The 25451-nt window shown below is 33.8% G+C and overlaps 1 protein-coding gene and 2 long non-coding RNA genes across 4 annotated transcripts in view; 1 reads left to right on the forward strand and 2 right to left on the reverse strand.

Moving 5' to 3' along the window:
* LOC145731888 (uncharacterized) overlaps positions 1–12659 on the reverse strand; it is a 33996-nt gene extending 21337 nt beyond the window's left edge. The window contains exon 1 of the long non-coding RNA XR_014178907.1: positions 11658–12659. This is a non-coding gene — a long non-coding RNA (uncharacterized LOC145731888). The remainder of the gene's footprint in view (positions 1–11657) is intronic.
* Positions 4524–24244, forward strand: LOC145731885 (uncharacterized). Of its 2 annotated transcripts, none has more exons than XR_014178904.1 (6): positions 4524–4842; positions 4987–5176; positions 5232–6968; positions 7064–7297; positions 13674–13857; positions 22085–24244. It is a non-coding gene; the product is annotated as an uncharacterized LOC145731885 (long non-coding RNA). The 2 variants fall into 2 exon arrangements; XR_014178903.1 differs by having other exon boundaries at positions 7099–7297.
* LOC145731883 (uncharacterized) lies at positions 10529–11589 on the reverse strand. The gene is made up of 2 exons (XM_081983879.1): positions 11233–11589; positions 10529–11170 (listed from the first exon to the last, which is right to left on the reverse strand). The coding sequence occupies exons 1-2, from the start codon at positions 11538–11540 to the stop codon at positions 10669–10671; spliced, it is 810 nt and encodes a 269-aa protein (XP_081840005.1). The 5' UTR covers positions 11541–11589; the 3' UTR covers positions 10529–10668.
* Positions 24245–25451: the final 1207 nt, after the last annotated feature.

The raw sequence follows: 25451 nt of genomic DNA on the forward strand, positions 1-25451 counted from the left end.
TAGATTCTCTACAAGATTGCATCAGGGCAGTTTTGCCCTAAAAGGTCATTTGAGGGAGATATTCCTTCAAAACTGTTTTAAAAAATGAATCGACAGCATAACTCCGTTATTTGAAAGAAATATCAAAAAAGTGTAATAAGAGGAGTTTTAGAGAATTAGATTCTCTACAAGATTGCATCTGGGCACTTTTGCCCTAAAAGGTCATTTGAGGGAGATATTCCCTCAAAACTGTTTTCAAAAAGGAAACGAGTGCAAAACTCCGTTATTTGAAAGAAATATCAAAAAAGTGTAATAAGAGGAGTTTTAGAGAATTAGATTCTCTACAAGATTGCATCAGGGTAGTTTTGCCCTAAAAGGTCATTTGAGGGAGATATTCCTTCAAAACTGTTTTAAAAAATGAATCGACAGCATAACTCCGTTATTTGAAAGAAATATCAAAAAAGTGTAATAAGAGGGGTTCTAGAGAATGAAATTCTCTATAAGATTGCATTAGAGCACTTTTGCCCTAAAAGGTCATTTGAGGGGGATATTCCTCAAAAACTGTTATAAAAAAGGAAACGAGTGCATAACTCCGTTATTTGAAAGAAATATCAAAAAAGTGTAATAAGAGGAGTTTTAGAGAATTAGATTCTCTACAAGATTGCATCAAGGCACTTTTGCCCTAAAAGGTCATTTGAGGGAGATATTCCTCCAAAACTGTTATAAAAAAGGAAACGAGTGCATAACACCATGATTTGAAGGAAATATAAAAAAAGTGTAATAAGAGGAGTTTTAGAGAATGAAATTCTCTATAAGATTGCATTAGAGCACTTTTGCCCTAAAAGGTCATTTGAGGGAGATATTCATCCAAAACTGTTTTAATAATGGAAACGAGTGCATAACTCCGTTATTTGAAAGAAATATGAAAAAAGTTTAATAAGAGGAGTTTTAGAGAATGAAATTCTCTACAAGATTGCGTCAAGGCACTTTTGCCCTAAAAGGTCATTTGAGGGAGATATTCATCCAAAACTGTTTTAAAAAATGAATCGACACCATAACTCCGTTATTTGAAAGAAATATCAAAAAAGTGTAATAAGAGGAGTTTTAGAGAATTAGATTCTCTACAAGATTGCATTACAGCACTTTTGCCCTAAAAGGTCATTTGAGGGGAATATTCATCCAAAACTGTTTTAAAAAAAGAAACGAGTGCATAACTCCGTAATTTGAAAGAAATATCAAAAAAGTGTAATAAGAGGAGTTTTAGAGAATTAGATTCTCTACAAGATTGCATCTGGGCACTTTTGCCCTAAAAGATCATTTGAGGGGAATATTCCTCAAAAACTGTGTTAAAAAAAGAAACGAGTGCATAACTCCGTTATTTGAGGGAAATATCAAAAAAGTGTAATAAGAGGAGTTTTAGAGAATTAGATTCTCTACAAGATTGCATCTGGGCACTTTTGCCCTAAAAGATCATTTGAGGGGAATATTCCTCAAAAACTGTTTTAAAAAAGGAAACGAGTGCATAACTCCGTAATTTGAAAGAAATATCAAAAAAGTGTAATAAGAGGAGTTTTAGAGAATTAGATTCTCTACAAGATTGCATCTGGGCACTTTTGCCATAAAAGGTCATTTGAGGAGAATATTCCTCAAAAACTGTGTTAAAAAAAGAAACGAGTGCATAACTCCGTAATTTGAAAGAAATATCAAAAAAGTGTAATAAGAGGAGTTTTAGAGAATTAGATTCTCTACAAGATTGCATCTGGGCACTTTTGCCCTAAAAGATCATTTGAGGGGAATATTCCTCAAAAACTGTGTTAAAAAAAGAAACGAGTGCATAACTCCGTTATTTGAGGGAAATATCAAAAAAGTGTAATAAGAGGAGTTTTAGAGAATTAGATTCTCTACAAGATCGCATCTGGGCACTTTTGCCCTAAAAGATCATTTGAGGGAGATATTCATCCAAAACTGTTTTAAAAAAAGAAACTAGTGCATAACTCCGTTATTTGAAAGAAATATCAAAAAAGTGTAATAAGAGTAGTTTTAGAGAATTAGATTCTCTACAAGATTGCATCAGGGCACTTTTGCCCTAAAAGGTCATTTGAGGGAGATATTCATCCAAAACTGTTTTAAAAAAAGAAACTAGTGCATAACTCCGTTATTTGAAAGAAATATCCAAAAAGTGTAATAAGAGGAGTTTTGGAGAATTAGATTCTCTACAAGATTGAATTAGAGCACTTTTGCCCTAAAAGGTCATTTGAGAGAGATATTCCTCAAAAACTGTTTTAAAAAAAGAAACGAGTGCATAACTCCGTTATATGAAAGAATTATCAAAAAAGTGTAATAAGAGGAGTTTTAGAGAATTAGATTCTCTACAAGATTGCATCAGGGTAGTTTTGCCCTAAAAGGTCATTTGAGGGAGATATTCCCTCAAAACTGTTTTGAAAAATGAATCGACAGCAGAACTCCGTTATTTGAAAGAAATATCAAAAAAGTGTAATAAGAGTAGTTTTAGAGAATTAGATTCTCTACAAGATTGCATCAGGGCACTTTTGCCCAAAAAGGTCATTTGAGGGGAATATTCCTCAAAAACTGTTTTAAAAAAAGAAACGAGTGCATAACTCCGTTATTTGAAAGAAATATCAAAAAAGTGTAATAAGAGGAGTTTTAGAGAATTAGATTCTCTACAAGATTGCATCTGGGCACTTTTGCCCTAAAAGGTCATTTGAGGGGAATATTCCTCCAAAACTGTTTTAAAAAAAGAAACGAGTGCAAAACTCCGTTATTTGAAAGAAATATCAAAAAAGTGTAATAAGAGGAGTTTTAGAGAATTAGATTCTCTACAAGATTGAATCAAGGCACTTTTGCCCTAAAAGGTCATTTGAGGGGAATATTCCTCAAAAACTGTTTTAAAAAAAGAAACGAGTGCATAACTCCGTTATTTGAAAGAAATATCAAAAAAGTGTAATAAGAGTAGTTTTAGAGAATTAGATTCTCTACAAGATTGCATTACAGCACTTTTGCCCTAAAAGGTCATTTGAGGGGAATATTCCTCAAAAACTGTTATAAAAAAAGAAACCAGTGCATAACTCCGTTATTTGAAAGAAATATCAAAAAAGTGTAATAAGAGGAGTTTTAGAGAATTAGATTCTCTACAAGATTGCATCAGGGTAGTTTTGCCCTAAAAGGTCATTTGAGGGAGATATTCATCCAAAACTGTTTTAAAAAAAGAAACTAGTGCATAACTCCGTTATTTCAAAGAAATATCAAAAAAGTGTAATAAGAGTAGTTTTAGAGAATTAGATTCTCTACAAGATTGCATCAGGGCACTTTTGCCCTAAAAGGTCATTTGAGGGAGATATTCATCCAAAACTGTTTTAAAAAAAGAAACTAGTGCATAACTCCGTTATTTGAAAGAAATATCCAAAAAGTGTAATAAGAGGAGTTTTGGAGAATTAGATTCTCTACAAGATTGCATCAGGGTAGTTTTGCCCTAAAAGGTCATTTGAGGGAGATATTCATCCAAAACTGTTTTAAAAAAAGAAACTAGTGCATAACTCCGTTATTTCAAAGAAATATCAAAAAAGTGTAATAAGAGTAGTTTTAGAGAATTAGATTCTCTACAAGATTGCATCAGGGCACTTTTGCCCTAAAAGGTCATTTGAGAGAGATATTCCTCAAAAACTGTTTTAAAAAAAGAAACGAGTGCATAACTCCGTTATTTGAAAGAAATATCAAAAAAATGTAATAAGAGGAGTTTTAGAGAATGAAATTCTCTATAAGATCGCATTAGAGCACTTTTGCCCTAAAAGGTCATTTGAGGGGAATATTCCTCAAAAACTGTTTTAAAAAAAGAAACGAGTGCATAACTCCGTTATTTGAAAGAAATATCAAAAAAGTGTAATAAGAGAAGTTTTAGAGAATTAGCAACCTTACCAGCAACAATGACCTGTTTACCCGTTGCTCGACCACCGCCTATACAGTGCAGGCCAAAAGTTTAAATTTTCTCATTTTTGTTTTGCGACAAAAAGGCTCAAGTTACAGATCTGAGAAAATACAGAAAACTAGTACGTGATAGGTACTACAACTTTCATTAAAACGATTTTTCAATCAAATCAACCGTACAGGCGCAAAAAAATCAAAACCGTTTTCCCATGTTAATCTCCAGGGAGGGTGCTCTTGGACACCTGGTATGTAGCTTTATACAGATGTGGTAAATCCAAAACCGACCATAGAAAAACCGTGTAACGGACAGAGACACATACATGAGTGCATGCGCATGACAAAGACAGAACACCTCTAAAAATTTTAAATAGGCCATAATTTTGCATCAGTGTTGTCAAACTGACTAAATGTACCGACTGGATTGTAATTATTTTATTTTATTTTTATTTTTTTACGTCAAAATGTCATAGAAAACAAAAGATTTTCAAAAAATATCCCACATGAGTTGATTAATGAGTCTGGCCTAAGAATGTTCTAATAACAAAGTATCCAAATAATGTCCTGTTCATTAATGTTTTGGTAAGACTTTTTTCTAGAAAAACACATAACCATGGAAAGTATTTATGAAAAGTTAAGGAGTAAAGAAATTTTTGTAGGCGGATTAAAATCATTGTGTAAAGTGCTTCATAAAATTGGGTTTAACTGGTTAAGAGATTGCCCCCGAAGAGGATTAATGGAACTTCCTGATATAGCTTTAAAAAGAATTCAATTTTTACGCAGGTATGTAGAAATAAAGCAACAAAATCTCTATCAATTTGTTTTTACAGATGAGACATGGATATTCCAAAATGGGACCCCAGGCCATTCCTGGCAGGATGAAAGCAAACATAGTGTGAAGAGCACCAGGGTAGATGGCAAAAGGTTAGTTACGAGCAAAACTCTTTAAGTCAAAATTTAACTTTTTTTTTTTAGAAAATGCTTATCTTTTTGTTTTTAATTTTGCATGATTCTAATCTTGATGCTTTTTGTCAGAATCCCTTTTGGAAATTATGATTTATGTATTAGATGTGGAAACTAATGCTACTGGAACATTTAGATTCATTATTCTTCATGCGGGTAATGAAAATGGAGTTATTCCGGGTGCTGAGCTCATATTTGCTTCAAAGAGCCAGTCTGGGGATTATCATGGTGAGATGAACCAGGAAAATTTTTAAAAACTACTATAATATGCATATTGGCAGGGCAGGGATGGCAGGTAAAATTTGTCTAAAGTCTCTATGACTATAGTTTTACCAGCTATGATGTTTCAGATCTATTGATAACGCTCTTAATATGTGGAAGGAAGCTTTAACAACCGTGACACCAGCCGTATGGAAAAATAGTATTCGTCACACAGAGGAAGAAATTATGAAATGGTACAATAGAGAGCAGGTTATGGACCGAGAAGAAATACAACCACTGATTATACAGGTGTGGTAAATCCAAAACCGACCATAGGAAAACCGTGTAACTGACAGAGAAACGTAGATAATTGCATGCGCGGGACAAAGACAGAAAACGAAAAAAATATCAATTTTCAGCGCGCTGAAAACATTATAAATCTAGATCTCCATCTTAAATAGGAGGCCATGAAGACACAAAATTTGACATTTGATTAAAAGCTATTTCAAATATCCAAAATAATAATCCAAGAACAAAATTAATTTTGTCGACGGTGCTGGATTTTGGCAACAGCGCGCTGAAAATATGACCTACTTGATATTTACGTTTCTCTGTCAGTTACATGGTTTTCCTATGGTCGGTTTTGGATTTACCACACCTGTATGTGTAGATGACCAACAGGATGATTCAAGCAGTGAGGATAATTTTTCAGATTAATGTAACATTTCTATTTTTAGGTTATTAAGTAAAATGTATTTTAAAAATGTAAGAGTTAAAATTGCGTAAGTAAAAAAGAACAGATTTTTTTGTTACTTACATCTACATAACTGTTATTGTTTAAAAATGGACCTGAGACACTGCTTTGACTTATTACAAGGAAGGAAATCCATAAACGGAATTTTTTTGGGATGACACTGATTCAATAAAGAGAGATGCTCTTTAAACTAAAATAATTAGATATTAGATCTGCTTGTTAACATTGCTATATTGCACATTCAAGTTAAAATATTTATGTAATTATTACTTATTTGCAATTATGCAGATTTTTAAACTAATTACAAGTACTGTAATAATTGTTAGTTCTAAGATAATAACTTTTAATTAAAATATTAAATTTAAATATTTTTTTGATTTTGCTTTTAGAAGCACAAGATAGTTTTAGCAATTTTAAAAAGGATTAGGAAATAAACCTGAATATTGAGTAATAATGTTATTCAAAATTATCTGTTAAAAAACTGCCTCAACTTCTATATATGAAGTAAAGAAAAACAAAATTTATGTAAAGTTCAGGTTTTAATGAAGAAACTAAACATCTGGCTACGTGGCGCGTTAAACGTCAATGACGTGCATCGCTCTCATTAATGCCCTCGATCATATATGAGACATCTACCTATCAAGTACTATATGATTGTCAACAAAACATCTTTGTGCCGATGCAATGTTTTTTTTTTTAAACCATAAATACAATACTTAATGAATCTAAATTTTTAGATATTTCGATTAGTCGAACTTACCCCTTTCTATAAATAAATATTTATCAGAAGGAAAGTAATGCCTCCACTCTGTGAAGATGGACTACATACAACACTTGCAATCCCTTGGGTACTAAGTGAATATTGTACACCCGAGCATCCACTGTGACGTCACCCGGCGTATCGCTTTAAGAAAACAAGTTCCGCTGAGAAGGCCATCTGGGATATGTTGTGTTGTAATGTCAAAAAATGTCAACACCACTTGTCATTTTGCTTTTGTAGTGGATGCATGCAGCTAAAATATTGTATTTTTATTACAATAATCCAATAATTGGTGAAGATTATGAATTAAAATCAAGTACATAAATGTATATTTTTCAATGGTCATAATGAATACAAGGCCTGCTGGCCCAGGTAAGATTTCATACCTAACCTTAATAAACCATGTTCATGTTCATGCAGTCATGCATCATTACTACAAATTTTTCTAGTATATGACATTTTTTAAGGGTGGTTCAAGTAACAAATTGGGCCTATTTCACAGATCTATATCCAGTATATGCTCAATACTTGACTACTTTTCCATGTGGATAAAAAAACACAACCTTTATGAATAAATTCACCTAAGCCAGGAAGGAGGAACCAATAGAAGGTGCAACATATCAATCAAGTTGAAGAGTGAAATTGTGTGCAATGGGTTTAACTACTTATATTAGAACAGTGGATAAAAAGAAAGTTTTAAGGTCAGTATAGTGATTTTACTTAAATTAACATTCAAATGAAAAGCATTACAGTTTTCATTATCGTTTTATGTTTAACACAATAATCATCATTATACACTTTAGCAAAAACACTTTGAACCTTATGTTTTTATTTTTGAACGAGGTTTTGGATTCTAGAAACAATTCTTAACATATTTTATGCAACATACTCCATACTAATATTCAAATGTTTTCAAATAAATGTCAAAAACCCAAGGGGTCAAATGACCGAAGTAATTTGGTGTACACACTTGAGGTATTATGAGGCACTTTCCCATTATTACAAAGCATTGTGAGGTATTACAAGGCATTAGAGAGTATTTTGAGGCATTGTCTGTATATTTCAACATGTAGTGTATTAATATAACAAAATTGAATGAAAAATGAACAGAACAGCATAGGCACAAGTAATTATTATGGTAAAATCTTTGTTACATGATATTGAGTTGTAACAATATTCATTACAAATTATAATAATTTACCAATTTTGCAACATTTAAACTACATTTTTAAGGTCACATGACTGTTTTCAACAGGTGTCAACTGGCTTTTACAGTGTTGCATGCTTAAAATTGTATTATTAACGCCACACAACGTGTATTTTAGAATTTCAGCTTTTCAACTGTCTAAATTAAATTTAACAATTGATTAACATTTAAATTACATTTTAAAATCACCTGACTGTTTTTGACCGATGTCAGTTGGATTTGACAGTGTTGCAAGCTCTAAAATGGCATAATCAAAGTCATGTGTGATGTGTCTCCTGCAATTTCAGCTTTTACAACTGTCTAAAATGGTCTAAATTTAATTTACCAAATTTTTAAATTTTAAACGTCACGTGACTAATTTTGACAAATGTCAACTGGCCTTTACAGTGTTGCAAGAACATGCAGAATTGCATTTACAACGTCACATAACCTGTATTTTGCAATTTTAGTTTTTACAACTGTCTAAATTTAATTTACCATTTTTTAAAGTTTAATGGTAGGTTTAGACAGAAATTTAACATTAGCAAATTTAGTGTTAAAATTAAATTTAGTATTAGTGCATGAGGTATGGTTTATACAGCATTTAACATTAAGATTTTGCGCATGCCCCTAGATCAAATGTAAAAGATTATTACCACGTGACCTAACCTATAAACATTGTTTTGTTTTTATTTGAAATATTAATTATTCCGATTTGGTACCTTACATATTTCAAACAAATGTTACAACGGAATCATAAGAAAGGGTGTATATTGTTGGCAACATTATTGTTGCTCTCTTCTTGTCAAGTTTTCACTGAATGGAAGAAAAGTCAGAGTCAAAGAGTTAGAAGATTTAAGGCAAGACCAATTAATAGAAAACAAAGTTGAGATCAGCATGGACATTTTGCATCTCTAGTTAATGATATGCTTAATAAAGAGAGGGATTTTGAACAGTATTTTAAATATACATGGATGACACCTGACTTGTTCAACTACCTCCTTGAGATTGTTCAATCGGCCCTACAAAAAGATGTCACAAAAAATCCTTTATCTCCAGCACATAGGCTAACAATGACACTGAAGTTAGATGGAATATACCTAATTGTGTAGGAGCTATTGATGGAAAACATGTGAACATACAATGCCCAAAATTTTCTGGATCACAATTCTTCAATTACAAGAAGCATTTTAGTATTGTCTTGATGGCAGCATGTGACTTCCAATATCGATTCACTCTAGTGGACATAGGTGGATATGGCTCTAACCATGACAGTGTTGTTTTTAAAGAAAGTGGATTTGGACAGAGTTTATTAAATGATCAGTTAAACTTGCCTCCTGCTAAAAATTTACCAAAGTCACAAATACCTTTGCAACATTTTATGGTTGCTGATCAAGCCTTTCCGTTGCATAGCAGAATAATGCGTCCATATGCAGGTCAGTTTCTTGGTGACAGAAAAAACATATTTAATTATAGACTTTCTCGAGCTAGAAGAACCATAGAAAACACATTTGGAATTCTAGTGCAGAGGTGGAGAATATTAAAAAGTCCTCTCATGACAAATGTTGAAATGTGTGATAAAATTGTCAAAGCTACAGTAGTATTACACAGTTTTTTACAAAACAATATGGGTCTTCCTGCAGAACAAAGAAAGTATTGCGCGACTGGTTATACTGATTTCATTGATGAAAATGGCCAGTTGGATTTTGGTTCCTGGAGATCTGAAGACGAACTCTGTAACAAATAGCAAGGAAATTTCTTTGCTATCATAGAAAACTCTTCTCTATTGTAATATATGGTACTCTCTACGTTTCGATTGGCGAAGATCGGCACTCAACGTAGCTATTCGGGTTGTGCAAAATAGAAAGACCAAATGAGGTCTTGCTATGAATTTATCTCTCTTGGAGCTATGAAATTTTGTATTTGTCAATCTTTCTTTTCCGTCGTCTTCTAAAATTCAAATGTTTTGTTTTTTAACCTTTATGCCCGTCAGTGTCAACATTGTGTCAATAATAAGGTTGTGTTGGGGACCAATTGATTGTGTTTGCACCCCTCTTTCATTGTTTTTGAGTTTTTAGTAAAAGTGTTAATGCATCTATTAGTTGTTGTTTCTGAGGTTTAAGCTGCTTATGATGGAATGGTTGTGTTATGGCTATATGAGTTCCATCAACACATCCTAAAGTCCCATCCTACTACCTTCACAAAATGCATAACAATTGGTAGCATGTTAACAAGGAACTGAGAAATATTAATGGTCTAACAAGAAAATAAGAAACTGACGACAGAACTACAATAAATACAACAACAATAATGGGAACAAAACGGACTATTTTAGAATGCAAACTTTGAAATATATGATTAAATACTGAGAAAGAATAAAAAAACGTAGAATTATTCAAATTATTGTCATTGATACTTGTCATTAACCCTGAATACGAGGAAACAAAAGCCCTAGATTTATTACTAGAAATTAGTCAATGTTTTTAGGACCGATAGCTTCCCGTTTTCTGTTGACGGTGTCAGCCGAATGTGATAGAAAATAACTTAGAGAGTACCAACAGTTAATAGAAAGAAATTTTCTTTCTTGTCTATTTCTATGCGTTTTCTATTTCCTACATCGTTACGGAGTTCGCCTCCTGATGATTTAGGAACAGGCCTAACATCTATTGCACTTAGTAGAACCAGTAACTGCAAACGAACCTATCAAGAAACAAGAGATGTGTTGGCAGATTATTTTGTTTCAGATGTTGGAAGTGTTCCATGGCAAATGGAAAACAAGGTTCAATTCCTGTTTAAAATTGTATTTATTATGAAAATAAATAAACTTAAACTGTCAGTTGTCTATCAACATTTTTTTATCAATAAATACATCTACTTTTCACAGTTTCACACATCACTCTCTGCCCAGAGCTTCATAATTTTCTTCCTCATAATCAGTTGTTGTTGGGGTTCCAGTTCTTCTAACATCACAGCTATGGTAAGCCCAAACGAATAATTAGTATTTTCCAACTTATTTGGAACTTCCCTGGTAGGCTGAACATCAACGAGCTGGTTTAGTTTTTCGAAAGCATTGTCAATGCTTTTGCTAAGCATTGCAGTAGGTTGTGCTGTACAATCTTTTTTTTTCAATTTTAATTTTTGTGGTATATCTTGGTTCAGTTCTTGCAGTTTTCGTTTCATGGTCAATGTACTGCTTGAGATATTTTTTTTTGTAGAATTGTTTTCAACTTGTTCATTGTCGCTTAAGAATATAGGGTCTTGTGCTTCCTTTGGTGACTCTGGCAAGATTTCCTGGAATATATGCCAATGTGCCGAACAACTACTGCTTTCTGCAGGTGATGTTAAGGAGCTGCTGGCAAAAGCTTTAGTCTTAATGTTTCCCTCAGTCCTGTAAAAATTCAAAGAAAGTGAGTAAATAATAGTTTTGTCACAGTATTGTTTTTAACTTACTTTCTTGGTTTTACTATATTGTCTAAAAACAATAATAATTCAAAAAGTGGCCATTTGTTTGATATATCAGCACTACTTCCTGATGGGACAGACTGCCATTCTCTTTTTTCTTTAGCGAAACGTTGCCTTAGAGCTAACCATCTATATTGGCAAGCATCTATTGAGAATCCCATTATTTCGCTTATGGATGTCCAGGCGTTTTCCTTAATGTTTTTGTTCTTATAAGTAGACATTCGTGAATCCCACAAGCAGCTGAATTGTCTCACTAATTCAATCAATTCAATATCATTGAATCTTTTGTCATCCATTATTATAAACTTTTACAAATTCAAAAACAGTGAACCCTGACCCGAAACCCGAAACAAAAAAAAAATTGTTAAAATGGTAGTAAAATTGTCAAATAAACGTCTAATGTGCGCACGCACCGCCCTCTGTACAAGAAAGCCAAGAAGGTGCATGCCAAAAATTCCAATATGGCCGAAATATGGGATTGACAGTTTGCATTTGTTTGTATTGTGGAAATTGAGTTTTTGGATGATTAAATTAATTTTTAAGGTTTAAAGTCAAGACTTGGGATTACTTGCCAAAGTAATTGTTGTTTATACGTTTATTGTTCTAGTGAAAGTGTAGTTTGTGTTCATTTTATTGTGTTATCACTATTGTTATTGTTCCTTCATTGTTCTATAATTTGTGGTTGGTTTTTTAACTTAAATTCTATTGCCTCTACAATATGCCGTCCACTGGTTGTTTGCCAAATTTCTAAAAGCAATTTGGTGAAAGGCCCAAAAGTGTCAGTCTTTTACTTTTCAAAAGACCCTGCTCGAACCCAACAGTGGTTGAAAGCTTTGAAGTGGAATGATTTTACTCCAACACAATACTCAGTGGTAAGTACAATATGCTTTCTCACTCAGTAAAACTTATTGCCTCTTACATACATTGGTATGTGACTTATGTGAGTTACATTTTGAGGCCGCCTGCGTTTTGAGAGCAACAAAGGTTTACTCTGAAGAAACAGGACAGCTTTTAGAAGTTCTATTGGCACATTTACATTTTAAAAGAAAGGTCTTGGTAATAATATAAAACCCATTTACCAATTTTGCTTACCTAGATTCAAGGATTTCCAAATTTTCTTTGATTGAGCAGTTTTTACATTAGTTTGTTCCTACTTTCCAAGACAAAGGGTTCTAACCAAACTTGCTTTGGCTGGACTTTATTGGATATAAAAAGCCATATCTATACATATCTGGATCAGGAATGAAGCGTTCTTTGATTTTTCACTCACAACTTCTAATCAACTACACGAAAAAATAAAAAAAAACATATTTTCTACTGCATCTCCATAGGTTTGTGTACAAAAAAAAATCCGATAACGCCGCCATTAAAAGTCACATTCTAGGCTTTCTTGTAAAGAAGGCGGTGGCGCACGTCATTGAAGTAAAATTTAGATTTAGTGGTATGGATTAAAAATTAAATACTTTCAAGGTCACATGTTACAGATAACACTAATGCTAAATCTGTATAAACCAACTCATTGAATTTTATGCTGTATATTTTCTGAATGCTAACACTAACACTAATGTTCCAGTTAAATGTTCTGTCTAAACCCACCATTAGTGTGTCGACAACCCCTTTTTTCCCGGTTTTTTCGATCGATAATATAGTTTTTTTTCAAAGACACAACCACTCAGTTTTTTTAATACTCAAGTCACAACGTGAAAGTCCTTTCAGACGGGTAGTTTGATTGGGAACTCACAGTAATAGCAGTAATAAGGTAGTTTGCTGTGAGTTCAACTAATAGGTCTAGAAACTACTCATATGAGACAATATTTACCTATCTAGTACTATGATTGTAAAGCAAACATCTTTGTGCAGCTGCAATGTTTTTGTTTAAAGAAATAAGTCAATACTTAATAAAGCTGAATTTTTAGATATTTTGATTATTCAAGCGTATCACTTTATAGTATAAATACTTTGTCAGAAGGAAAGTAATACCTCCACTCAGTGGAGGTGGCTTCACTTGTTCAATGTAAAGAATAACCCATTGGTTTTAAGTTCATACTGTGCACCCGAGCACCCACTGTGACGTCACGCAACGTTTGTTGATAAGGGGCCGCCCTCTTGAATCTGTTTGTTGTCAAGTAAAATTCCCACTAATCCCACTTGTCAGTCTTGTCACTTGTTATGTCAAAAAATCTACCTATAACATGCTGCTAAATTATATTTTTATGACAAAATCCAATAATTTAATTAATGAAAATTATACACTAAAATCAAGTAAATGTATGTTTTTTTGATAGACATAATGGATACAACAGCTGCTGGGCCCAGGTAAGATTACAATGACAATTTCAAACCTAACCTATGTAATAAACCATGCTGATGCATCATTACTACACATTTTTTAAGGGTGGTTCTAGTAACTAATTAGGCTAGTCTTACAGATCTGCAACTGGTAATATGCTGCATACATCACTACTTTTCCATGTGGATGAAAAAGCACAACTTTTATGAAGAAAGTGACTACGTTTCCCAGGGACTGCAATCAAGTCAAGTTGGAGAAGAATAAAATCCTGTGCAATATTTGAAACTATCTACATTACAGTGGATTAAAAAGCAAGTTTTAAGGTGAGTTAATTGATTTTAAATTATTAATTATAACATGAAAGTAACATAAAAAGCAATGCAGTTTTCATTATGGTTTTACCTTTAACACAATAATCATCATTGTACTCTTTGTAGACTGCATTGTTCAACCTAAGTTAATATGTATTATATGTAGTATACGAGGCAGGGTTTACCCAAGTTTTTAGTTGTAGTATTAATAAATTTACTTATTCTCCATATCAACCCAGAGGTAGAATGTTGAGGTCATTTCCATTACTACGAAGCATTGTGAGGTATTACAAGACACTACAAGGCATTTTGAGATATTTATAAGTAGGCATTGTCTGTATATTTCAAAATGTAGTTTATTAATATTGACTGAAAATTGAACATAACAGCATAGGCACAAGTAATTATTATGGTAAGATCTTTGTTACATGATATTGAGTTGAAACAATATTCATTACAAATTATTATAAAAATTTACCAATTTTTCAACATTTAAACTACATTTTTAAGGTCATGTGACTGTTTTTAACAGGTGTCAACTGGCTTTTACAGTGTTGCAGGCTCAAAATTGTATTATTTCTTGGATTGCTTCGACGGTGTTAAGTAAAAAAACTAATTACACGTCAAGTATAACTTTTATTTTAAAAACTTAAGTTTCCTTTTTAATACACACTCTACATTACATTGCAGTAATTTTTTTTTAACTGTACTTACAAAGACATAGTGACATCTTTTTGACAAACGATAAATGACATTACAATGACTTACAGACCACAGTGTTGCCAATGATTACAGTAACAGACTTGGATTCCGGTTAAGGATTTTCTACACTCCCCCTCAAGTCTGTGATTGTATGTAACATCAACAAGTTTACATAATTTAAATTCAAAATAAAAACTTTAACATTTTAGAGAAGAAACAAAAACTTAAACTAGTAAATTAACATCTCACAACTCTGAGCAAGGTAATTCAACAACATTCAAACAGTTCCTAAAACAAGTAAACTTTTGTTTTGTAAGAGCCTTAGTTAAAATGTCAGCTTGTTGTAAATCAGTTGAAATATAATTCAAAGTAATTTTTCCTTGAGAAAGGCAATCACGGATAAAATGATGTTTTACATCAACATGTTTAGTTCTCTTTGTTTCTAATGTAGATGCCATCCTTATGCATGATTGATTATCTTCAAAAACTGTAATAGGAAAAAATTTCAATTTTTAACATTATTTCAGATAAGATATACCCGAAAAAGAAACTTTCACTCACAGATAAGGATAATGCCACGTATTCCGCTTCAGCACTAGAAAGTGCAACTACACTTTGTTTCTTTGAATTCCAAAATACAACATTATCATTCATTTTCACTAAAAAACCAGAAATACTTCGTCTGTCTGCTTCATTAGCAAAATCTGAGTCTACATAAGTGATAAGTTTAACAGGACTGGACTGATTTGACTTTGTATATTTAAGACCAAAATTCTTTGTATTATTTACATATTTAAGAACAGATTTCAAGTAGTTCCAGTGTTCTGTTTCATAACTGTTCTGAAACTGACTAAAAAAGGTTATAGTATAACATAGGTCTGGTCTTGATCCTAACATTAAGTACATAAGTCCACCAATTAATTCCCTATATGGAATATTTGAAGAAACATTATTCGTATTTCCTGCTGTTAATTTTAACTTCGGTTGCATTGGTATTTGCGACATTTTAAATTTTTGTAACAATCTTCTGATAAGTTCTCTCTGTGTTATAAATAAATGATCACCCAACCTTTTTATCTCTAGACCTAAAAACACTAAATTCCTGTTGGTCAATTCTGTAATTTTGAAAGATTTTGATATACTATTTATCAAATTGTCCAATTACTTTTTGAAAACATTATCATATCGTCGACATGTATAAGTAAATAAATGGTACTGGTAAAATATGAACATGGATCTTTCATAGAACGCTGAAAACCCAAATTAATAGCGAATTCGACTAGCGGCACTAGTGCGCACTAATCTGCACTGAAAGCACACTCGCTCGGTGCTGGTTGTTCGACTGATAAAGTTCTGCACTGGTTTTGAAAATATTTATGTTCGTCTCCGAAATGCACCGGTTTAGTGCGGTTTGTGAGAATTCGGCTGGCTTGCATTCGGTGCGGTGTTTTAGCACTTAGTGCAAAATTTTAGAACTGTGCTGCTAGTATAGTTCTAGTTCAGTTCTGTCAAGAGAAACAAACAAAACAAATAAATAGAAATGGTATCAACGGCTTTACTTGAAGAATTTTTATTAAACACGTGATCTAGCAGCAAGAGTGATTCCTCGGATGAAGAGTGGTTAGCTTGCTTGGGACAATTTGATAAATTAGATAAATTTTCTGTCAATTGTCAATCCCAGTCGAATCAACCTCGATTTAATAACTGCACTGGTATGGCTCGCACTTTCTTAGTGCCGCGTGCTAACTGCACCTAATCCGAGTTAGAGCAACTTTTACATGGCACTGAGAAAATGCGAATTGAACTGGGGTAGGCCGTGCACTCGGATAGTGCTTCCCAGTCGAATTCGCCATAAGTAATGTAGTATTAAAAAGCGAATTCCAGCACTTTGGTGCTTGCTTGAGTCCATAATGCGCCTTTTTCAGTTTACAAACCAAACTTTTATCATTGACATTCAAACCTTCTGGTTGTATCATATAAACAGGGTTGTTCAGTGTTTCATTCAAGAATGCAGATGACACATCAAGTTGTCTAACATTCAAGTCAAATTCAAGATACAAACATAGTAAAACTTTAATCGTACTCATTCTTACTACTGGTGCGTACACTTCTTCACTTAAAGAGGTTTGTTGATACCCTCTTGCCACTAAACGAGCTCTTTTTGTCACAACACTATTAACAAGTTTTTCCCGGAAAACCCACTTTGAGTCAATAATGTCCACATCTTCAGGTGGTCGAACTAGGTCCCAGGTAGCATTCTCTTCCAAACAATGAAGTTCTCGCTGAACAGCTTCTAACCATCCGTCATCCCTTTTTTCGGCTTCCTTGTAGGTGTTTGGCACTTCCATTAGCATTGTTTCAACTGACAATGCGCTGAACAAATTAGATTCTTTATCACCATCCACTTCACTCAATTCAAAGTCCTTTAGATAACTAGGTAGTTGTTTGGCCCTTGTGCTTCTTTTCTGACAGATTCTGAATTTTTATTCAGCATTTGCAAGTGCTCATTTTGAGGTTCATTCTGCTGTGGTGTAATTTTTATTTTATCTTTATCGGTGTTCTCCTTTTCTTTGTTATCTTCAATTTCATTGTTTTTCTGATTGTCTTGCAAGTAAATTTCTGCAAACTTTGGTTTCACCTCTTCAAAAATAACATTTCTGGCATGAATTATTTTTCTTTCAGTTTCATCCCACAAGCGATACCCATTATCAGCATAGCCAACCATTATCATTGCTTTACAATGAGGATCCAGTTTTGAAGTTCGTAATTGTTTAGGGATAAGATTGTAAGCAGTACACCCAAACAATTTTATTTTGGCCAAGTTAGGAGGGGCCTGATACCAAATTTCTGCTGGACACTTTTCTTGATCTATTCCACGAGTCTTCAATCTATTTATTAAGTATACAGCTGACCACACTGCTTCGCCCCACAATGATTTGGTCTAAATTGGAATCATAAAGCATACACCTTGCTTTTTCCATAATGGTGCGGTTGTAACGTTCCGCTACACCATTCTGTTCCGGGTTATAAGCAACTGTATATTGAATTTTAATGCCTTTTTCCTTGCAAAAGTTTTTGAAATTTTGGGAAGTATATTCACCTCCATTGTCACACCTGATTTTATAGATTTTGGCTGTAAATTTAGCTTCCACCATTGAGACATATTCTTTAAATTTTACTAATGTTTCATTCTTGTTAGTTAACAAATAACAAATGCAAAAATGTGAGTAGTGATCAACAAATGTTAAAAAGTATCTTTTACCATCATGTGTTTCGGGATTTATCGGCCCACAAAGATCTGTAGAAACTACTTCTAGTATTGATGGTTTCCTATTTTCAGAAAGATTAACAAAAGGTAACCTGGTTTGTTTGCCTTTCAGACAAATTTCACATAATTGGGGTGCAGGATATTTGGCTGAGTGCCCCATTTTCCTGTGTATCAACATTTGCTCTTCAACTCCTTGGTTAACTAAACAAGTATTTTTATTCAAGTAAAGACCTATTATGTACAAATTCCCCTTTAAATTTCCTTCCAAAACAGTAACCTTATTTTTCAAAATATACACCTTTTTGTCTTTAAATGATACTTCAAATCCACATTCTTCCAGTTTTCTTACAGAAAGCAAATTATGCATTAAGTTCTCACATACCCATACATTCTTAACAGTTACTGGTAAGCCTGATTTAGAATGTAGGTATAGACACCCTTCCTTTTCAGCAACTAATGTTTCACCTTCCTTTGCAACATTTATTTTCTGGTAAATATTTACATTGTTTTTCACAAATTTGTCTAAATTTTTTCCTATTAAATGATTAGTTGCACCGCTGTCTATGACAAATTGAACAACATACACATTTTCAACATTCAAAGTAGTATTATTGGCACTAGCTACTGTACTGACCTGTTCTAGCAAAGATGTGTCTTCATTGGAACATAGAAATGTAATTGCTGATGCACCATCCTGATCTCGATCCTGATCCTGATCATAAAGTCCTGATCCTTGAACATTATTGGCACTTTGGTAGGTTCCTTCCCTTTGTTGTCTCTGTCTGAAGAAACAATTTGACTTTTTGTGACCAATTCTTTGACAGTAGTGGCACTTAAATGGAAAATTTCCCTTGTAACCTGTTTCATTTGCATTTTCCACACGAACTTGACCTCTGTTGACCTGTGTATGATTTTCCTTGTGATTTTCCTGTCTAATGTTTCCAGGTTTTCTTCTAAAATGGTTCTGATATCCTACAAAAGCTAAATTTTGATCCTCATTCTGGCTTTTTGACCTGTTTTGACGAGCCTCCTCCAAAAGCTGTTTGCTTTTCACAAAATCTAGGGTAACTACACTCTGATCCTGGCAGAACATAATATCAATAGCTGTTGTTACAGCCTGATATGTCTCTGGCATTACTGATAAAAGTTGTAATATAATTCCGTTCTTGTCAAGCTTACCTCCAGCTGCATTTAACTCATTAATTGTTTGATCGAATTCCGTAAGAAAAACATTCAGGGATGTTTTATTATTATATTTTAGGCTTCGTAGCTTTTTTTGCAACATTACTTGAGTGGAAATACCTGTCTTTGCATAGGTTTGAGTTAAAGTATGCATTATGTCCCTGGCAGTCTTCTTATCTTTCAGCATTTCCAGAATGTTATCAGCTACACTTTGTACAATAACCATCCTAGCCTTTACATCGCATTTCTGAAACTTTTCATACTTCAAAATTTTAGTTTTTGATTAAATTTTTTGAAACTCGCCCTGATATGAGCTAGACAATTTATCACTTTTGGGTCATAAAACTTAATCTGTTATCAGCGCCCAAACCAATGTTGGTCAATAAATCTCAAAGGAAGGTTGAATGTTTAAATGTTAATATTTGTTCTACATTTTTACAAATTAAGGAATATCTGAGGAACTGTAAAGTTTAGACCTATCAAACATCAATGAACTTCAATTAATTTTTATTTTCAACGTAGATTCTGAAAATAAAGTAATATACTAGGTGTTCCAATTGAAAAAACATTACTTTGATACTTTTTCTGCATTTGGGACAACCGGTACATCTTGAAAATATTTTTAAAACCTACCTTCAATAGGTCTATATCCATCCCAGAATCAAAACTTTTTTGAAAGTGAATAGGTTAGTCGCAATCTTCCGTGTCGAATAATGTGAATAACCCTGTATAGGGTGGACCATAAGAAATGGGACATAGAGCTACATCATTACTACTACTATTTTGCTACTACTACGCTATCTGCAACTATTTCAGCTGCTTAAAAGGACTTATTTTACGCAGCTGAAACGGAGATACGATTTCAAAATATTATTCTAATATATTTTCTATTTAAAAAAAGTATACTAGTTTTAGATCTTAAAGGGTTTTGGAGATATTTAATGTTTTAATATTGCTTTGCTAATACGGTTAATGGTTAAAGGGTAAAGTACATTTACAAAATTCATAAAAACCTTTAAAAAAAAGTGAAAAAAAGAACATTAAATTTAGAACAAATCTATATGTACTCTTCCTCTACCTAACTTCAACCGATTCTGACTTAATAACACTTTTTTCTTAAAGTGCGTATAAAATCGTAATCCATACTAATCTGAATACGGACCCCTGTTTGTGCTAAGTTTTAACCAGTTTTGTATTTGACAAATATCTGTCAGAACATGTTGTCGTTATAGAAACGACATCTAGTCATTAAGGCCAAGCAGGTGTCCGTATTCAAATTGGTATGGATTACGATTGTATGCACCCTTTAAGGAAAAACTGTTATTAAGTCAGAAACAGTTGAAGTTAGGTAAAGGAACTGAGGACAAAAGGTCACATCGGCAAGCTTTTCAGGACTTGAGAATTTAATTAATGTTTAGACTACCGTTTTGCTGACAAAGCCACCATTTTTATGAAACATCTAGGAAACGGTGCAAAATAGGTATAGGGAAGTATTAAGAATAATTACTAGCCTTCTTGCGAATAATTAAAAAAAAAGAATAGAAACAGGGTGTTCAATTTAAAACTTTTCTTCCCTAGGGACGAAAAGTACCACCAGTAAAAGTCACACTGTCTAAAGACACTTTGTCACTTTCTTGACAAATTGACAAACATATCTTTAGTAACAACACCTTCTTCAACCAGGTATTAACATAATATTTAACTGCTGCTTTTAACTATGCGCAAATAACTATTTCCTACGACCTCTATAGAAAATAAAAGTTTTCTCCCTCATTTGAGAGATGAAAATATCACTTTCACTACCTAGGGAGTAATTAGAGAATTTTAAACTAAATCCTGTCTGAATATTGTGGGCTTTCGTTTGTTATCTGTTTAATAACTTTTTCAATTTTTTAATTTGCTTGAGCATCTCATAAAAAGGTTGGTGCAAGTGGATATTCTCGCTCTACACATATTACCTTTAAAAGTTTACATTTATTGTAAATTAATTTTGCAATGCGGAAAAGTACTCTTTCCCGCACTCAAATAAGTGTGTAATAGTATATTACATACTCAGGTGAAGAGATTGGGTAGTTTATCTCGAGACAGAAATTAAACTTTCTACCGTGGTTTGAATACTATTTTATTTTCAACCATTTATCCAAATCTGTTAATAAATCATTCAGCGGAAATATTGATTGCTAATAGTCTTTACAATAAGGTAGTATAGGTGCACGAGTAGTTATGCCTTCAACCATAATAAACGACTGGTGAATTGTTTACAATCTTGACAACGTCATTATTGTGCTATTCCGTTTTTAATATTTTGAGCTGAAACGTTTCTTAAAGTGCTTTTAACATGGAGATTTCTGAAGATGCAGATGTTACTCATCATCACCTGAGCTGCGAGCTGTTGCAGAGATGGCGGCACAGTCTCTTAACTATAAAAAGTAAGCCCAGATATGACAAAACGCATATTGACATTTACCCGGGTGGAAAGGACTCACTATTCACCCGGGTGGAAAGTAAAAGCAGGTCATTTCATCTTTCCACCTGGTATACACATAAGAAATAACGTTATTACATACCTGGTTGAAAATAAAAGTGCATTTACCGCACCTGAGTAGGAAAGGTTATTTTCATTATTCTTACTAGTCTGAATCTATTTTTTGGTTGATTTGTTTGAAAAAATGTACCTTTTCCGTGAGGACGCTGGAAAGTGCCCATTTCCCGTGCGCTGTTTTTAACTGATGGGTTTTCTCGTGCGCTAACAAATACGTGTTTTGCATAAAATAAATTTTTTTAAAGTCAGTAAATTTCTTACATTATACGTTAAGTTACGCATACGAAAATATGCGTACAGATGTGTATGGTAAATACCTTCTTCGCAACTTTGCGTATAATTTTCATACGTTTCTAAACTTGTTTATGGTCAGAAATAGACCACCTGTGTGCTAGATTACCATTCAATGTATAATGAATTTTTATACTGATTTTATGCTACAATATAAAATCAAGCTTCAGCTAACATTAGTTAAAACTGAGTTAAAACTTAAAACACATTGACATTTCTTATATTCTCGTGATAATATTTTTTTTTTGTTACAGATATTCTCCCGGTGAAGCGAGAAGCAAAAAAAGGTCATCCAAGTCAATCTTGGATTTTTTTAAATTTTAATAATAAACTAATGATTGGGGCGCGGGTGGTGTGTAGTTTTATTTTCGATTTCGATTTGCTGTTATGCCATATGCAGCATTGTTCTATCCACAATATCTGGCCGAATACTTTTCATTTAATTTCCATCTAAATGCTGAAATATAGAGAGAGCTAGAAATATTGTCATTCCTTTAAATGTCAATCTACGCATGGCGAACTGAGTAACTGTGCAGAAGTTGACATTGGGAGTGAACAAGGACCAGCAATCAGTAATATCTATCTAACGTACAATTTATTTTCCAACTGATTAACATCCTCCAGCAAATTTACCTTTTTGTGTCTGCTCAGCTCCTATTTATATCGAAGAATTAATGCTAATCATATGTGTTTTCTAAGAACTATGCATAATACCCAAACGGCATTTGGACGTTGATCCAACGTTCGATTAACCGACGTTGGGACGACGGCATTTCTACTCGTATTTGCACTCTTTTGGGGAATACAAATTTGAGTCGATTGGACGTCGGGTCACGACTAATACGGTATATTAACCCTTTCAGTCATGACCCTTCTAAAAACATTTTGAAAAAATTTGGCGTTTTGAGGGAAAAATATTCATTTTTTTATGATTTTTCGTGAATTAGGTTAATTGGTTTCCTACGGCCGTGACGTCATGCCGTCGACGAAAGACAATATGTCTAAGTGGAAAATTCATATAAAGGGTGTTTTTTTTCGAGGTATAGAACTTGAAATTGCAATAAAACAACGATGGATTATTCGATTGACATGAATTTTATTTATTCGAAAGATAATCTTGTGGCATTACATTTTAAATATGATTTCTGGCATATGACCGCCACGGCTGGCTCGGATGTAGTCCAATCTGGTTGTCCAATTTTCGATGACTTTTTCCAACATTTGTGGCCGTATATCGGAAATAACACGGCGATTGTTGTCTTCCAAATGGTCAAGCGTTTGTGGCTTATCCGCATAGACCAATGACTTTACATAGCCCCACAGAAAGTAGTCTAGCGGTGTTAAATCACAAGATCTTGGAGGCCAATTCACAGGTCCAAAACGTGAAATTAGGCGGTCACCAAACGTGTCTTTCAATAAATTGATTGTGGCACGAGCTGTGTGACATGTTGCGCCGTCTTGTTGGAACCACAGCTCCTGGACATCATGGTTGTTCACTTCAGGAATGAAAAAGTTAGTAATCATGGCTCTATACCGATCACCATTGACTGTAACGTTCTGGCCATCATCGTTTTTGAAAAAGTACGGACCAATGATTCCACCAGCCCATAAAGCGCACCAAACAGTCAGTTTTTCTGGATGTAACGGTGTTTCGACATACACTTGAGGATTAGCTTCACTCCAAATGCGGCAGTTTTGTTTGTTGACGTAGCCATTCAACCAGAAGTGCGCTTCATCGCTAAACAAAATTCGCTTATGAAAATCGGGAACAACGACAATCTCGTTTTGGGCCCATTCGACGAATCTACGCCTTACTTCATGATCGTTTGGCTTCAATTCTTGCACAAGTTGGATTTTGTAAGCACGCAAACCAAGATCCTTCCGTAAAATCGTCCATAAAGTGGATGGACACAGATCCAGTTCCTGTGCTCGATGGCGGATAGACTCATTCGGGTCTTCCTCAATGCTACGCTCTACAGCAGCAATAGCTTCTTCTGTACGCACCGTACGGCGTCTCTGGGGATGCGAGTTATCAATAAGAGTAAACGTGGTGCGAAAACGTTCCATGGTTAATCGAATTAACTGCTCTGATGGACGTAGTGCGCGATACGTATTCCGCACAGAACCATTATTTTCGAAATAAAATTGCACTATTTGCAAGCGTTGTTCAGGCGTGAGTCTATTCGTGATGAATTGCCAAACCAAACTGAGAATAAATCACTTGACAGCTGTTAAATCGGTCGCCATCTTGAAGAGTAATGCCAACTTGAAGTTCTATACCTCGAAAAAAAAACACCCTTTGCATATACGTTGAGGACATTTTATTTATTAAAACTCTTATTTGTTATGAAACTTATAAAAACAGTTATTACCCTTAAAGCAGCACAAATATAATTCACATTTTACACAATAAACATGTGTTTTTGAAGAACAGCCTGGCAACTTGCACCTGGTATTATTGGGCTTGTCATCATATAATGGATAATGATCAACTCCATCTAGTCTTTTTTCTTTTACTGGTTTACTTTCAAATTTTTGCTTCTTCTTATACCCAAAGATTCGTTTTTTTTTCTATACTCTAGCCAAGAGTTAACAAGTACAACGTCAAATGCATGGGAGATCATTCCAAGTGTCCATTTTCTAGATCTTACATGGGATCGATACAATCGCAACAACAAGCCGGCCTTATCCACACCTCCCATATTTACGTTATATATTCTTACAGATTCTGGTCTGAGTACTTGTATGTGAGTGTTTTGTTTTTTATCCCAACGCTTGCAGTCGTTCTGTATCCCGACTCCAACCAAATTTGAGGCTAAATTCACTGGCTTGTCGTACTATTTGGTTATAACAATTTCATCTCTGCTAACAGCTGTGTCGTGGGAGACCCGGCCTTTTTTCTTAAGCTCTTTATCGTCCAAAAGCGGATTATTTTGAAATCGTTTGATTCTTATGGTCCCAACTAAAAGCAAAAAAAATGTATTGAGTTTTATTGATGTTGTGATCTATAATCTCTTGTCACTACAACTAACCCGCAAAAATTTATTTGGATTGTAAATATTGCAGAAGTTGGTAACTTGTAAAGTAATTATCAAAGCCCATGGTTTTTTTCAGTGATACGGTTGTCCAAATACATTACTGTTCCAGTTCCGCTGCCGAACTTCATGAATTGCGCAGATATTTCTGTCGTAGAGCTATACAAGAAAGTCGTAATGCCACTTTGTCCAGCCAATATACAGGGTAATGCAAATTCGACCCTCACCATTGGGATCTCAGAAACCATAAGAGATATGAAAAAGTTTAAATTGGGGCAGAGTTGCGCAAAGCTGAATCAAATGCCGTTTTAAAAATTTCGATTTTCCGAGTACTTCCGAAGATATCCGAAAAAAACTGAAAACTCGATTTTTTGTTTTTATTTATTTCTAACCTTATTTGAAGAGATATCTCAAAACTAAAAGCATCTTTTCATTGCCACTTTTCTCCAGCTATTCGATGATGGATTCAAATTTGCCACACGACGTTTCGTTTTTTGGCAGTCATCATCAACTTTCTTTTTTCTTATGGGCGCCATATTCGATTTTTAGCCCACCAAATAGTACGTTTTATTCTGATTTTAGTGAT

This window comes from Ips typographus, linkage group LG7 (assembly GCF_016097725.1).
Source record: "Ips typographus isolate SLU linkage group LG7, UJ_Ityp_2.0, whole genome shotgun sequence".
NCBI classification, from domain to species: Eukaryota; Metazoa; Arthropoda; class Insecta; order Coleoptera; family Curculionidae; genus Ips; species Ips typographus.

Excerpts from the sequence above, each read along its gene's own strand:
- LOC145731883 (XM_081983879.1), bottom strand. The coding sequence starts at position 11,540 with ATGGATGACAAAAGATTCAATGATATTGAATTGATTGAATTAGTGAGA. Across the intron at positions 11,171-11,232 it reads AATATAGTAAAACCAAGAAA|GACTGAGGGAAACATTAAGA; the intron begins GTAAGTTAAAAA and ends GAATTTTTACAG.